This window comes from Melospiza melodia, unplaced genomic scaffold (assembly GCF_035770615.1).
Source record: "Melospiza melodia melodia isolate bMelMel2 unplaced genomic scaffold, bMelMel2.pri scaffold_271, whole genome shotgun sequence".
NCBI lineage: Eukaryota > Metazoa > Chordata > Aves > Passeriformes > Passerellidae > Melospiza > Melospiza melodia.
This window is the reverse complement of record NW_026948593.1, coordinates 3,334-18,522: the sequence shown is the minus strand read 5'-3', so window position 1 is coordinate 18,522 and position 15,189 is coordinate 3,334. Positions and strand designations below refer to the sequence as shown.

At 53.3% G+C, this 15,189-nt stretch overlaps 1 protein-coding gene across 1 annotated transcript in view; it reads right to left on the bottom strand.

Moving 5' to 3' along the window:
- Positions 1 to 15,189, bottom strand: part of LOC134433830 (SH3 and multiple ankyrin repeat domains protein 1-like) — a 26,251-nt gene extending 11,062 nt beyond the window's left edge. Inside the window, 8 exon segments of the mRNA XM_063182538.1 lie at positions 2,604 to 2,669; positions 2,671 to 2,723; positions 4,449 to 4,505; positions 7,147 to 7,230; positions 8,885 to 9,020; positions 11,054 to 11,103; positions 11,106 to 11,177; positions 15,054 to 15,189. Of these exon segments, the coding sequence (XP_063038608.1) occupies positions 2,604 to 2,669; positions 2,671 to 2,723; positions 4,449 to 4,505; positions 7,147 to 7,230; positions 8,885 to 9,020; positions 11,054 to 11,103; positions 11,106 to 11,177; positions 15,054 to 15,189 (654 nt within the window).

The following is a 15,189-nucleotide window of genomic DNA, read 5'->3' as shown; positions in this document are numbered from 1 at the left end:
CTGAATTCACCCAAATATCACCTCAATTTCACCTCAATTTCACCCAAATATCACCTCAATTTCACCCAAATATCGCCGGAATTTCACCCAAATATCGCCGGAATTGCACCCAAATATCGCCTCAATTTCACCCAAATATCGCCTGAATTTCACCCAAATATCGCCTGAATTTCACCTCCATTTCACACAAATACTGCCAGAATTTCACCCAAATATCGCCTGAATTTCAGCCAAATGTCACCTCAACTTCACCCAAATGTCACCTCAATTTCACACAAATTTCAGCCAAATATCATCTCAATTTCACCCAAATGTCGCCTCAATTTCACCCAAATATCGCCTGAATTTCACCCAATTTCACCCAAATATCGCCTGAATTTCACCTCGATTTCACACAAATATCACCTCCATTTCACCTCCATTTCACCCAAATATCGCCGGAATTTCACCCAAATATCACCTCAATTTCACCTCAATTTCACACAAACATCGCCTGAATTTCACCCAAATATCATTGGAATTTCAGCCAAAATATTGCCTGAATTTCACCCGAATTTCACCCAAATATTGCCTGAATTTCACCTCAATTTCACCCAAATATCACCTCAATTTCACCTCAATTTCACTCCTTTTCACCCAAATATCACCTCAATTTCACCTCAATTTCACACAAACATCGCCTGAATTTCACCCAAATATCGCCTGAATTTCACACAAACATCACCTCAATTTCACCCAAATATCGCCACAATTTCACCTCAATTTCACACAAATACTGCCAGAATTTCATCCAAATATCGCCAGAATTTCAGCGAAATGTCACCTCAATTTCACCTCAAGTTCAGCAAATATTGCCTCAATTTCACCTGAATTTCACCCAAATATCGCCTCCATTTCACCCAAATATTGCCTGAATTTCACCTGAATTTCACACAAATATCACCTGAATTTCACCCGAATTTCATCTGAATTTCACCCAAATATCGCCCGAATTTCACCCAAATATCGCCTGAATTTCAGCCAAATGTCACCTCAATTTCACCTGAATTTCACACAAATATCACCTCAATTTCACACAAATACTGCCTGAATTTCACCCAAATATCGCCGGAATTTCACCAAATATCGCCGGAATTTCACCTGAATTTCGCCCAAATATCGCCTGAATTTCACCCAAATATCGCCTCAATTTCACACAAATATCGCCTCAATTTCACACAAATATCGCCTGAATTTCAGCCAAATATCACAGAATTTCACCCAAATATCACCTCAATTTCACCCAAATATTGCCTGAATTTCACCCAAATATCGCCTGAATTTCACACAAATATCACCGGAATTTCACCCAATATCGCCGGAATTTCAGCCAATATCGCCTCAATTTCACCCCGATGTCAGCCAAATATCGCCGGAATTTCAGCCAAATATCGCTGGAATTTCACACAAATATCGCCTGAATTTCACCCAAATATCGCCGGAATTTCACCAAATATTGCCTGAATTTCGCTCAAATTTCATACAAACATTGCCAGAATTTCACCTGAATTTCACCTGAATATCGCCTGAATTTCACCCAAATAGCGCCTGAATTTCACCCGTATTTCACCCAATTCACCCGTATTTCACCCAAATATCGCCGTAATTTCGCCTGAATTTCACCCCAATATTGCCTGAATTTCAGCCAAAATGTTTGCCTGAATTTCACCTGAATTTCACCAAATATCACCTGAATTTCGCTCAAATTTCATCCAAATATTGCCAGAATTTCACCTGAATTTCACCTCAATTTCACCCAAATATCACCTGAATTTCGCTCAAATTTCATCCAAATATTGCCAGAATTTCACCTGAATTTCACCTCAATTTCACCCAAATATCACCTGAATTTCACTCAATTTCACCCAAATATTGCCTGAATTTCAGCCAAATATCACCTGAATTTCGCTCAAATTTCATCCAAATATTGCCAGAATTTTACCTGAATTTCACCCAAATATCGCCTGAATTTCACCCAAATATCACCTCAATTTCACCCAAATATCGCCTGAATTTTGCCTGAATTTCACCCGAATTTCACCCAAATTCATCCAAATTTCACCCAAAATATCGCCTGAATTTCACCCAAAATATCGCCCGAATTTCACCCAAGTATCGCCGAATTTCACCTGAATTTCACCCAAATTCCACCCAAATTCATCCAAATTTCACCCAAATATCGCCCGAATTTCACCCAAAATATCGCCTGAATTTCATCCGCATTTCGCCTGAATTTTGCCTGAATTTCACCCAAATATCGCCTGAATTTCGCCTGAATTTCACCTGAATTTCACCCAAATATCGCCCAAATTCCGCCCAAACTTCCCCGAATTTTCATCAAAACGTCACACGAATTTCCCCAATTTTCACCCAATTTTCCCCAAACTCCACCCAAATTTTCACAAAATTCCACCTGAATTCCCCCAAATTCCGCCGATTTTCACCCAAACTTTGCCCAATTTTCACCCGATTTTTCCTCAGATTTTGCCCAAATTTTCACCTGAATTTCCCCCAATTTTTGCCCAAATTTCCCCGAATTTCCCCCAATTTTTGCCCGCGCCCACCTCGGTGCCGAAGAAGCCTTTGGGGCGCCCCCCCTTGCCCAGGGGGGGTCCAGGGGCGCCCCCGGCCCTCCCCAGCGCTGATGCTCTGCTGGGCCGCCGCCAAAATCTCGTCCAGTTTGTCTGGGGGGAAAGGGGAATTTGGGGAGGGGTCTCGGTCCCAAAATCCCCCCAAAAATCCCCCAAAACCCCCTTAAATTCACCCCAAAAACCCCTTAAATTCACCCCAAAATCCGCCCAAAAATCCCCCCAAAATGCACTGAAATTCCCCCAAAATCTCGTCCAGTTTGTCTGGGGGGGAAAGGGGTATTTGGGGAGGGGTCTTGGCCCAAATCCCCCAAAAACTGCCCCAAAATCCCCCCAAAATCTGCCCTAAAATCCCCCCAAAATCCCCTTAAATTCACCCCAAAATCCCCCCAAAATCCCCCCGAAATTCCCCCAAAATCTCGTCCAGTTTGTCTGGGGGGGAAAGGGGAATTTGGGGAGGGGTCTCGGTCCCAAAATTCCCAAAATCTCCCCAAAATCCCCCAAAATGCACTGAAATTTCCCCAAAATCTCATCCAGTTTGTCTGGGGGGGAAAGAGGGAATTTGGGGAGGGGTCTTGGCCCCAAATCCTCCCAAAATCCCCCCCAAAATTCCCCAAAATCCCCCTTAAATTCCCCAAAATCTCGTCCAGTTTGTCTGGGGGGGGAAAGGGAAATTTGGGGAGGGGTCTTGGCCCCAAATCCCCCCCAAAATCCCCCAAATTCACCCAAAAATCCCCTTAAATTCACCCCAAAATCCCCCAAAATCTCGTCCACTTTGTCTGGGGGGGAAATGGGGAATTTGGGGAGGGGTCTCGGTCCCAAATCTCCCAAAATCGCCCCAAAATGCCCCCAAAATCTCTACACCTTGTCTGGAGGTGAAAAGGGAATTTGGGGAGGGGTCTTGGCCCCAAATCCCCCAAAAATCCCCTTTAAACACTCCCAGGACCCCCCAAAATTCCCCCGGGACCCCCCAAAATTCCCCCGGGACCCCCAAATCCCCCCAGAGACCCCCCAAATTCCACCAGGACCCCCCAAAACCTCCCAAATCCCATCGGACCCCCCAAAACCTCCCCAAAATTCCCCCAGGACCCCCCAAAAGCCCCCAGGACCCCCCAAATCTCCCCCGGGACCCCCCCAAATCGCCTTAAAACACCCCCAAAACTCCCCAAAATTCCCCCCAAGACCCCCCCCAAAATCCCCCCCGGGACCCCCCAAAATCCCCCGGGACCCCCCAAATCCCCCCCGGGACCCCCCAAAATCCCCCCGGGACCCCCCAAATTCCACCAGGACCCCCCAAAAACTCCCCAAATCCCATCGGGACCCCCCAAAACCTCCCCAAAATTCCCCCAGGACCCCCCAAAAGCCCCCAGGACCCCCCAAAATTCCCCCAGGACCCCCCAAATCTCCCCCGGGACCCCCCAAATCGCCTTAAAACACCCCCAGAACTCCCCAAAATTCCCCCAAGACCCCCCCCAAAATCCCCCCCGGGACCCCCCCAAATCCCCCCGGGAGCCCCCAAAATCCCTCCAGGACCCCCAAATCCCCGCCGACCCCCCCAAAAACCCCCCAGGACCCCCCCCCAAATCCCCCCCAGGACCCCCCAAATCCCCTCAAATCGGACCCTAAACCCCCAAAATCCCTTTGGGACCCCCCCCCAAATCCCCCCCGGGACCCCCAAAATCCCCCCCGGGACCCCCCCAAATCCCCCCGGGACCCCCCAAATCGCCTTAAAACACCCCCAGAACTCCCAAAATTCCCCCAGGACCCCCCAAAATCCCCCCGGGACCCCCCCAAATCCCCCCGGGCCCCCTCCCCACTCACTGAGCGCCATCTGATAGACCGTCCTCTTCTTCTCCGTGCTTGAGGAGGGGTCGAAATCTGGGGGGGGGGGGGGGGAGGAGGGAAATTGGGGAGGGGTCTTGAGGGGGTCCTGGGGGGGGTCTTGGGGGGATTTGGGGGGGTTTTGGGGGGTCCCAGTGGGATTTGGGGGGGGGTCCCGGGGGGGATTTTTGGGGGGTCCTGGGTGGTTTTCAGGGGTGTCCCAAAGGGATTTGAGGGGGGGGTCTTGGGGGGCACCCATGAGCGTGCAATGAGTGTGCAAGGCCTCCAGAAGGGGAATGATGAGTGTGCAAATCCTTTGCACGGAGAGGGGTTGGGTGAGTGTGCAAGGAGTGTGCAAATCCTCGCACGGGAATTTTGATGAGCGTGCAAGGCTCCGGAAGGTTCCATGAGTGTGCAATGAGTGTCCAATGAGTGTGCAATAAGTGTGCCAGGGGCGTTCAAACCCCTTTACGTGGTTCGCAATGAGTGTGCAAGTCTGCGGGTGGGCGTTGGGATGAGCGTGCAAGGAGCGTGCAAAGGGTGTGCGATGCGTGTGTGAGGCCTTTACAACGTTTCTGATGCGCGTGCAAGGCTCCAGAAGGCTCCACGAGTGTGCAACGGGTGTGTGCAAATCCTTGCGCAGGTGTGCGTGAGTGTGCAAGGCTCCATGGGTGTGCAATGAGTGTGCAATGAGTGTGCAATGAGTGTGCAAATCCTTGCAAGGGCGTGCAAGGCTCCAGAAGGCTCCATGAGTGTGCAATGAGTGTGCAAGGGGTGTGCAATGAGTGTGCAATGGGTGTGCAAGGGGCACTCACCGCTGCGCTTCTTCAGGGGGAGACTGGGGAGACACGAGAGGGGTCAGGGGCAGAAATTTGGGGGAAATTTGGGGAAATTTTGGGGATTTTGGGAAATTTGGGAAAAATTTTAGAGGATTTGGGAAAAAACAATTGGGAAATTTGGGGATTTGGGGGAAAAATTTGGGGGAAATTTTGTGAAGAAACGGGGAAATTTGGGGAAAAATTGGGAAACATTTGGAGATTTTGAGGAAAATTTTGGAAATAATTTGGGGAAATTTGGAGAATTTGGGGCGAATTTGGGGGAAATTCGGGGGAAAATTGAGAAATTTGGAGGGGATTTGGGGAAAAATTTGGGAATTTTGGAGGATTTGGGGGAAAAAATTGGGAAATTTCGGGAAAAACTGGGAAATTTGGGAAAAATTTTAGGGGATTTAGGGAAAAAATTGGGAAATTTGGAAAAATTTAGGGATTTTGGGGGATTTAGGGGAAATTTGGAGGGATTTTGGAGAAAAATGGGAAATTTGGGGAAAAAATTGGGGAGTTTTGGGGGAGGAAAAATTTGGAATTTGGGGGAAATTTGGGAGAAATTTGGGGATTTGTGGAAAAATTTTGAAGAAAAATCTGGGGATTTTGGGAAATTTTGGGGAATTTGGAGAAAAATCTGGAAGATTTTAGGGGAATTTTGGGGGAATTTTGGAAATTTGGAGGGGATTTGGGGAAAATTTGGGGGATGGGGGATTTGGGAGAGAAAATTGGGAAATTTTGGGGAATATTTGGGGAATTTTGCGGGTTTGGGGGAAAACTGAAAAAATTTTGGAAACATTTCGGGGATATTCGGGAAAAAATGTGGGGATTCTGTGCGAAATTTGGGGAATTTTGGGGGGAATTTGGGGGAAATTTGGAGGATTTTGGGGAAATCTGAGGAATTTTAGGGAAAATTTCAGGTGATTTGGGGAAAATCTGGGGGAAATTTGGGAATTTTGGGGAAATTTTGGGGAATTTTGAGGGAATTTTGGGGGTCCAAAGGATTTTTGGGGGGGTCCCAAAATCCCGGGGGGGGTCCCAAGACCCCTCCCCCACTCACCCTTCTCCACTGCGGGGCCGGAGGTCAAAGGTCAAAGGTCAAAGGTCAAAGGTCAGGAAAATTCTTCCCCCCCCCCATCCCAAATCTCCCCAAGACCCCCCCAAATCTCCCCCCAATTTCCCCCCCCCCAAATTTCCACAATCTCCAAAAATTCCCCCCAAAAAAATTCCCCAAAATTCCCCCCAAAATTCCCCCCAAAATCACCCCCAAGACCCCTCCCCAAATTCCCCAAATTCCCCCCCAAAATCCCCCCAAAATCCCCCAAATCGCCCCGAGACCCCTCCCCAAATTCCCCAAATTTCCCCCCAAATTCCCCCCAAAAAATTCCCCAAAATCCCCCAAAAGCCCCCCAAGACCCCTCCCCAAATTCCCCGAATTCCCCCAAGACTCCGAAATCCCCAAAAAATCCCCCCAAAATATTCTCGGGACCCCCCAAAATCCCCCCAAGACCCCCCAAATCTCCCCCCAAATTCCCCCCCCCCAAATTTCCACAATCGCCAAAAATTCCCCCCCAAAAAATTCCCCAAAATTCCCCCCCAGGACCCCCCAAAACCCCCCAAAATCACCCCAAGACCCCTCCCCAAATTCCTTGAATTCCCCAAGACTCCGAAATCCCCCAAAAAATCCCCCCCAAAAATTCTCAGGACCCCCCAAAACCCCCTCAAAACCCCCCCAACCACCCCACAGCCCCCTCCCCAAAATCCGCCCTAATCCCCCTCAATTCCTCCCCAATTTCCCCCCGAAATCCCCCCGAAACCCCCCAAAATTCCCCCCAAATCCCCCCCGGACCCCTCCCCAATTTCCCCCCGCCCCTCACCCATCTCCTCCAGCTCTGACGTCATCGATTTGGAGCGCAGCGAGATGGGCGGGGCCGGGAGCCGGCGCGGCTGGGGGGGCGCGGCTGGGGGCGGGGCGTCACGCACAGGCCACGCCCACACACACAGAGACCACGCCCACCATCTACAGACCCCACCCACTCACCCACCCAGAGCTTGGCCACTTAAAGGCAGGCTCCGCCCACCCTCACACAGGCCACGCCCACCCACACACACGGACCACGCCCACACACTTACAGACCACGCCCACCCACACACACTGACCACGCCCACTCATTTACAGGCCACGCCCACCACACACACTGACCACGCCCATCCACTTACAGACCACGCCCGCCCACAATGACCACGCCCACCCACTTACAGGCCACGCCCACACCCACCGAGGCCACGCCCACACCCTCCCCCATTTACCTGAGACTCCCTCCAGGTGCTCAAGACCCCTCCCCATGTACCTGAGACCCCTCCCCAATTACCTGAGACCCCTCCCCAATTACCTGAGACCCCTCCCATGTACGTGAGACCCCTCCCCACTCACCTGAGACCCTCCCCAATTACTGAGACCCCTCCCCAATTACCTGAGACCCCTCCCCAATTACCTGAGACCCCTCCCATGTACCTGAGACCCCTCCCCAATTACCTGAGACCCCTCCCCAATTACCTGAGACCCCTCCCATGTACCTGAGACCCCTCCCCAATTACCTGAGACCCCTCCTCACTCACCTGAGACCCCTCCCATGTACCTGAGACCCCTCCCCAATTACCTGAGACCCCTCCCTCACTCACCTGAGGACCCCTCCCCAATTACCTGAGACCCCTCCCATGTACGTGAGACCCCTCCCCACTCACCTGAGACCCCTCCCCAATTACCTGAGACCCCTCCTCAGGTGTCTGAGACCCCTCCCATGTACCTGAGACCCCTCCCCAATTACCTGAGACCCCTCCTCAGGTGTCTGAGACCCCTCCCATGTACCTGAGACCCCTCCCCAATTACCTGAGACCCCTCCCATGTACCTGAGACTCCCTACAGGTGTCCAGGACCTGCTCCACTCACCTGAGACCCCTCCCCATTCACCTGAGACCCCTCCTCAGGTGTCTGAGACCTTCCCCAATCACCTGAGACCCCTCCACAATTACCTGGGATCCATTTCAGGTGTCTGAGACCCCTCCCCAACTACCTGAGACCCCTCCCATGTACCTGAGACTCCCTACAGGTGTCCAGGACCTGCTCCCACTCACCTGAGACCCCTCCCCAATTACCTGAGACCCCTCCCCAATTACCCGAGATCCATTTCAGGTGTCTAAGGCCCCTCCCCACTCACCTGAGACCCCTCCCCAATTACTGAGACCCCTCCCCACTCACCTGATACCCCTCCCCATTCACCTGAGACCCCTCCCCAATTACCTGATACCCCTCCCCATTCACCTGAGACCCCTCCCCACTCACCTGAGACCCCTCCCCAATTACCTGAGACCCCTCCCATGTACCTGAGACCCCTCCCCAATTACCTGAGACCCCTCCCCATTTACCTGAGACCCCTCCCCATGTACCTGAGACCCCTCCTCACTCACCTGAGACCCCTCCCCAATTACCTGAGACCCCTCCCCAATTACCTGAGACCCCTCCCATGTACCCGAGACCCCTCCCATGTACGTGAGACCCCTCCCCACTGACCTGAGCCCCCCCCAGGTGCACCTGGCCCCGCCCCCCGGTCTCACCTCTGCGCCGGGGTCCCTCGGGGGGCTCCGGGTGCCGCGTCACCATCACCACCTTGAGCACCAGGCTGTTCCCGCCCTGGCGGATCATGTTCACCACCTGCCGGTGCCCCACCTTCACCACGTTCTGACCGTTCACCTGTGCGACAGGTAACCGTCATACAGGTGTGTGTGACATCATACAGGGTGTGTGTGACATCATACAGGTGTGTGTGACAGGTGTGTGACAGGGGTGTGACATTATACAGGTGTGTGACATCATACAGGTGTGTGTGACATCATACAGGTGTGTGTGACACAGCCCCATGTTCACCACCTGCCGGTGCCCCACCTTCACCACGTTCTGACCGTTCACACTGCACAGGTAAACACCACACAGGTGTGTGTGACATCATACAGGTGTGTGTGACATCACCCGGGTGTGTGTGACATCATACAGGTGTGTGTGACATCATACAGGTGTGTGTGACAGGTGTGTGACATCACCCGGGTGTGACACAGCCCATGTTCACCACCTGCCGGTGCCCCACCTTCACCACCTTCTGACCGTTCACCTGCACGACAGGTGTGTCACAGGGGTGTGACAGGGGTGTGACAGGGGTGTGACATCATACAGGTGTGTGTGACAGGTGTGTGACATCATACAGGTGTGTGTGACATCAAACACGTGTGTGTGACAGGTGTGTGACATCACCCGGGTGTGACACAGCCCCATGTTCACCACCTGCCGGTGCCCCACCTTGACCACGTTCTGACCGTTCACCTGTGTGACACGTGTGTCCCAGGTGTGTTCATGACTATGCCCAGGTGTGCCCAGTGTGTTCAGGTGTGTTCACAGGTGTGCCCGGGTGTGTCCCAGGTGTGTTCAGGTGTGTTCATGGGTATCCCCAGGTGTGCCCAGGTGTGTTCATGACTATGCCCACGTGTGCCCAGGTGTGTTCAGGTGTGCCCCGGGTGTGTCCCAGGTGTGCCCAGCTGTGTTCAGGTGTGTTCACAGCCTATGCCCAGGTGTGCCCAGGTCTGTTCATGGGTATCCCCAGGTGTGCCCAGGTGTGCCCAGGTGTGTTCATGGGTATCCCCAGGTGTGCCCAGGTGTGCCCAGGTGTGCCCAGGTGTGTTCACGACTATGCCCAGGTATGCCCACGTGTGCCCAGGTGTGCCCAGGTGTGCCCAGGTGTGTTCACGGGTGTGCCCCATGTGTTCTCAGGTGTTCCCAGGTGTGTCCCAGGTGTCCCCACGTGTGCCCAGGTGTGCCCAGGTGCACTCAGGTGTGCCCAGGTGTGTCCCGGGTGTGCCCAGGTGTGTTCATGACTATGCCCAGGTGTGCCCAGGTGCACTCAGGTGTGTTCAGGTGTGCCAGGTGTGCCCAGGTGTGTTCAGGTGTTCTCCAGGTGTCCCCAGGTGTGCCCAGGTGTGTTCACGACTATGCCCAGGTGTGCCCACGTGGGCCCAGGTGTGCCCAGGTGTGCCGAGGTGTGTTCACGGGTGTGCCCAGGTGTGCCCCATGTGTTCCCAGGTGTGTCCCAGGTGTCCCCAGGTGTGCCCAGGTGTGCCCAGGTGCACTCAGGTGTGTTCAGGTGTGCCCAGGTGTGCCCAGGTGTGTCCTGGGTGTGCCCAGGTGTGCCCCAGGTGTGTTCACGACTATGCCCAGGTGTGCCCAGGTGTGCCCCGGGTGTGTTCAGGTGTGTCCCAGGTATGTTCACGACTATGCCCAAGTGTGCCCGGCTGTGCCCAGGTGTGCCCAGGTGTGTCTGGATGTGTCCCAGGTGTGCCCAGGTGTGTCCCAGGTGTGCCCACGCCTATGCCCAGGTGTGCTCATGACTATGCCCAGGTGTGCCCAGGTGTGCCCAGGTGTGTTCACGACTATGCCTAGGTGTGCCCACGTGTGCCCAGGTGTGCCCAGGTGTGTGCCAGCTGTGCCCAGGTGTGCCCAGGTGTGCCTGGATGTGTCCCAGGTGTGCCCAGGTGTGCTCAGGTGTGCCGAGGTGTGTTCACGGGTGTCCCAGGTGTGCCCAGGTGTGCCCAGGTGTGTCCAGGTGTGTCCAGGTGTGCCCAGGTGTGCCCAGGTGTGCCGAGGTGTGTTCACGGGTGTCCCCAGGTGTGTTCCCAGGTGTGCCCCCAGGTGTGCCCCCCAGGTGTGCCCGGCTGTGCCCGCCGTGGGCGTGGCCTCACCTCGATCAGGAAGTCGCCCATGCGCAGCCCCGCCCTCCAGGCCACGCCCCTTCGTCCACCGACTCCAGGTACTGCAGGGCCGGGAAGGCCGGCGTGGGGGTGAACTCCTCGATGGGGGTCTGCGCTGTGGGGGGACGGACCCCAAAAATGCACAAATTCAACCCAAAAATCCCTCAAATCCAAAAATCCCAATTTTGTAAAAATTCCATTAAAATTCCCACGAAAATCCCCAAAAATCCCCAAACTCCCCAAAAATCCGTTGGAAATGGACCCAAAGCCACCCAGAATTGGGGTGGGGGTGAACTCCCCGATGGGGGTCTGCGCTGTGGGGGGACAGACCCAAAAATGCACAAATTCAACCCAAAAATACCCCAAAATATCGAAAATCTAAAAATCCCCACGAAAATCCCCAAAAATCCCCAAAAATCCCCCAAAAATCCCGTTTGAAATGGAGCCAAAGCCACCCAGAATTGGGCTGGGGGTGAACTCCTCGATGGGGTCTGCGCTGTGGGGGGGACGGGGGTCGGACCCCAAAAATGCACAAATTCAACTCAAAATAAACTAAAATATAGAAAATCTAAAAATTTCCACAAAAATCCCAAAAAATCCCCCAAAAATCCCCCAAAAATCCCGTTGGAAATGGACCCAAAGCCACCAGAATTGGGCTGGGGGTGAACTCCTCGATGGGGTCTGCGCTGTGGGGGGAGGGGGGTCGGACCCCAAAAATGCACAAATTCAACCCAAAAATCCCCAAAATATCGAAAATCTAAAAATTCCCATGAAAATCCCCAAAAATCCCCCAAACTCCCCCAAAAATCCCGTTTGAAATGGAGCCAAAGCCACCCAGAATTGGGGTGGGGGTGAACTCCTCGATGGGGTCTGCGCTGTGGGGGACGGACCCCAAAAATGCACAAATTCAACCCAAAAATCCCCAAAATATCGAAAATCCAAAAATCCCCATGAAAATCCCCAAAAATCCCAAAAATCCCCCAAAAATCCCGTTGGAAATGGACCCAAAGCCACCCAGAATTTGGGCTGGGGGTGAACTCCCCGATGGGGGTCTGCGCTGTGGGGGACGGACCCCAAAAATGCACAAATTCAACCCAAAATACCCCAAAATATCGAAAATCCCAAATTTCTAAAAAATCCCATTAAAATCCCCAAAAATCCCGTTTGAAATGGAGCCAAAGCCACCCAGAATTGGGGCTGGGGGTGAACTCCTTGATGGGGGTCTGCGCTGGGGGGGGACGGACCCCAAAAATGCACAAATTCAACCCAAAAATCCCTCAAATCCCAAAAATCCCAATTTCTAAAAATTCCCATTAAAATCCCCACGAAAATCCCCCAAAAATCCCCCCAAAATCCCGTTTGGAATGGACCCAAAGCCACCCAGAATTGGGGCTGGGGGTGAACTCCTTGATGGGGGTCTGCGCTGTGGGGGGACGGACCCCAAAAATGCACAAATTCAACCCAAAATACCCCAAAATATCGAAAATCCCAAATTTCTAAAAATTCCATTAAAATTCCCACGAAAATCCCCAAAAATCCGCAAAAATCCCCCAAAAATCCCATTGGAAATGGACCCAAAGCCACCCAGAATTGGGGCTGGGGGTGAACTCCTCGATGGGGGTCTGCACTGTGGGGGGACGGACCCCAAAAATGCACAAATTCAACCCAAAAATCCCTCAAATCCCGAAAATCCCAATTTTGTAAAAATTCCCATTAAAATTCCCACGAAAATCCCAAAAATCCCCCAAAAATCCCGTTGAAATGGAGCCAAAGCCACCCAGAAATTGGGGTGGGGGTGAACTCCTCCCCAAAATCCTCAAAATTTCCCCAAAAATCCCAAAATCCTCCCCAAAACCCTCCCCAAAATTTCCCCAAAATCCCAAAACCCTCCTCAAAATTTCCCCAAAAATCCCAAAATCCTCTCCGAAAATTCCCAAAATCCCAAAATCCTCCCAAAATCCTCCAAATTTCCCCCAAAACCCCAAAATCATCCCCAAAATCCTCCTCAAAATTCCCCAAAATTTCCCCAAAATCCCCAAAATCCTCCCCAAAATTTCCCCAAAATTCCAAAATCCTCCCCAAAATCCTCCTCAAAATTTCCCCAAAATCCCAAAATCCTCCCCAAAATCCTCCTCAAAATTTTCCCCAAAATTCCAAAATCCTCCCCAAAATCCTCCTCAAAATTTCCCCCAAAATCCCAAAATCCTCCCAAAATCCTCAAAATTTCCCCCAAAAATCCCAAAATCCTCCCCAAAATTTCCCCAAAATCCCAAAATCCTCAAAATTTCCCCAAAATCCTCAAAATTTCCCCAAAACTTCCCCAAAATCCCAAAATCCTCCTCAAAATTTCCAGAAAATCCCAAAATCCTCCCCAAAATCCTCCCCAAAATTTCCCCAAAATCCCAAAATCCTCAAAATTCCCCCAAAATTCCAAAATCCTCCCAAAATTTCTCCAAATCCCCCAAAATTCTCCCAGCACCCCCAGCCCGAGGAGCAGCTGGGGCCACCCAGGGACCCTCCCCCAATGTCCCCAATGTCCCCAATGTCCCCCAATGTCCCCAATGTCCCCCAGGTGTCCCCAGGTTGTCCCCAGGTGTGTCTGTGGGTGTCTCCAGGTGTCCCCAATGTCCCCGATGTCCCCAAGGTGTCCCCAATGTCCCCAGGTGTGTCTGTGTCTGTCCCCAATGTCCCCGGGTGTCCCCAGGTGTGTCTGTGTCTGTCCCCAATGTCCCCAATGTCCCCAGGTGTGTCCCCAGGTGTGTCCCAGGTGTCCCCACGTGTGTCTGTGGGTGTCTCCAGGTGTCCCAAATGTCCCCAGGTGTGTCTGTGTCTGTCCCCCTTTTCCCAGGTGCGTCCCCAATGTCCCACGCTGTGTCTGTGTCTGTCCCCAGGTGTGTCCCCAGGTGTGTCCCCAGGTGTCCCCAGGGAGTGTCTGTGTCTGTCCCCAATGTCCCCAGGTGTGTCCCCAGGTGTGTCCCCAGGTGTGTCCCCAGGTGTGTCCCCAGGTGTCCCCAGGTGTGTCTGTGTCTGTCCCCAATGTCCCCAGGTGTGTCCCCAATGTCCCCAAGGTGTCCCCACGTGTGTCTGTGGGTGTCTCCAGGTGTCCCAAATGTCCCCAGGTGTGTCCCCAATGTCCCCAAAGTCCCCAGGTCTGTCCCCAGGTGTGTCCCCAATGTCCCCAGGTGTCCCCAGGTGTCCCCAGGTGTGTCTGTGTCTGTCCCCAATGTCCCCAGGTGTGCCCCCAGGTGTCCCCAGTGTCCCCAGGTGTGCCCCCAGGTGTGTCCCCAATGTCCCTGGGTGTCCCCAGGTGTGTCTGTGTCTGTCCCCAATGTCCCCAATGTCCCCAGGTGTGTCCCCAGGTGTGTCCCCAGGTGTCCCCACGTGTGTCTGTGGGTGTCTCCAGGTGTCCCAAATGTCCCCAGGTGTGTCTGTGTCTGTCCCCCTTTTCCCCAGGTGCGTCCCCAATGTCCCACGCTGTGTCTGTGTCTGTCCCCAGGTGTGTCCCAGGTGTGTCCCCAATGTCCCCAATGTCCCAGGTGTCCCCAGGTGTGTCCCCAGGTGTGTCCCCAGGTGTCCCCAGGTGTCCCCAGGTGTCCCCAATGTCCCCAGGTGTGTCCCCAATGTCCCAGGTGTCCCCAATGTCCCCAGGTGTCCCCAGGTGTGTCCCCAATGTCCCCAGGTGTCCCAATGTCCCCAGGTGTCCCCAGCTCACCTTTGGCCCCCCTGAGCACGAAGCCGAAGCCCTCGCTGTCCCCAATGTCCCCAGGTGTGTCCCCAGGTGTGTCCCCAATGTCCCCAGGTGTCCCCAGGTGTGTCCCCAGGTGTGTCTGTGTCTGTCCCCAATGTCCCCAGGTGTCCCCAGGTGTGTCCCCAGGTGTGTCCCCAATGTCCCCAGGTGTCCCCAATGTCCCCAGGTGTCCCCAGGTGTGTCCCCAGGTGTGTCCCCAATGTCCCCAGGTGTCCCCAATGTCCCCAGGTGTCCCCAGCTCACCTTTGGCCCCCCTGAGCACGAAGCCGAAGCCCTCGCTGTCCTTCTTCTGCAGCAGCACCGTCTTCTCCTTGATGATGTAATCACTGGGGACAGTGGGGACAAGCGTTGGGGACAGTGTTGGGGACATTGGGGACAT